The sequence below is a fragment of the Corvus brachyrhynchos genome, unplaced genomic scaffold, assembly GCF_000691975.1.
Source record: "Corvus brachyrhynchos isolate BGI_N302 unplaced genomic scaffold, ASM69197v1 scaffold351, whole genome shotgun sequence".
NCBI lineage: Eukaryota > Metazoa > Chordata > Aves > Passeriformes > Corvidae > Corvus > Corvus brachyrhynchos.
This window is the reverse complement of record NW_008236203.1, coordinates 897,990-898,562: the sequence shown is the minus strand read 5'-3', so window position 1 is coordinate 898,562 and position 573 is coordinate 897,990. Positions and strand designations below refer to the sequence as shown.

Below are 573 nucleotides of genomic sequence, written 5' to 3'. Positions count from 1 at the left end.
CAGGGCCCTGCAGAGCCCCATGCAGGAGCGCCTCAAGTACGCCAACAGCGAAGGTGAGGGCCGGGCTGAGCCAGGGAAGGGGTTCTGGCACACACGGATCCCCCCGCAGGGCTCCAGGCTGCGGGCAGAGTGCCTGCGGTGCTGCTCGGCAGGAAGGGACCTGGCGGTGCTGGGTATGAGCCAGCACGGGCCCAGGTGGGCAAGGCCAAGGGCGGCAGGGCCTGGATCGAGAATAGTGTGGCCGCAGGATTAGGGCAGGGATTGTCCCCTGTGCTGGGCACAGCCCAAGTGCTGTGTCCAGTTCTGGGCTCCTCACTACAGAAAGGACACTGAAGGTTGGAGTGTGTCCAGGGAAGGGGCTGGAGCACCACGCTGAGGGAGCTAGAATTGTTTAGTCAGGAGAAGAGCAGGCTCAGAGCAGACCTTACTTGTCTCTACATCTCCTGACAGGAGGTTGGAGCCACGTGGGGGCTGATCTCTTCTGCCATGTCCCAGGTGAAAGAACAAGAGGAAATGTCCTCAAGTTGCACCAGGGGAGGTCCAGGTTAGCTGTTAGAAGCAATTGTTTCCCTA

The 573-nt window shown here is 60.7% G+C and overlaps 1 protein-coding gene across 1 annotated transcript in view; it reads left to right on the top strand.

The window, feature by feature from the left end:
* Window positions 1-573, top strand: part of LOC103622366 (SLAIN motif-containing protein-like) — a 19,590-nt gene that overhangs the window by 16,667 nt on the left and 2,350 nt on the right. Inside the window, exon 6 of the mRNA XM_008641304.2 lies at window positions 4-53. Coding sequence (XP_008639526.1) covers window positions 4-53 — 50 coding nt within the window. The remainder of the gene's footprint in view (window positions 1-3; window positions 54-573) is intronic.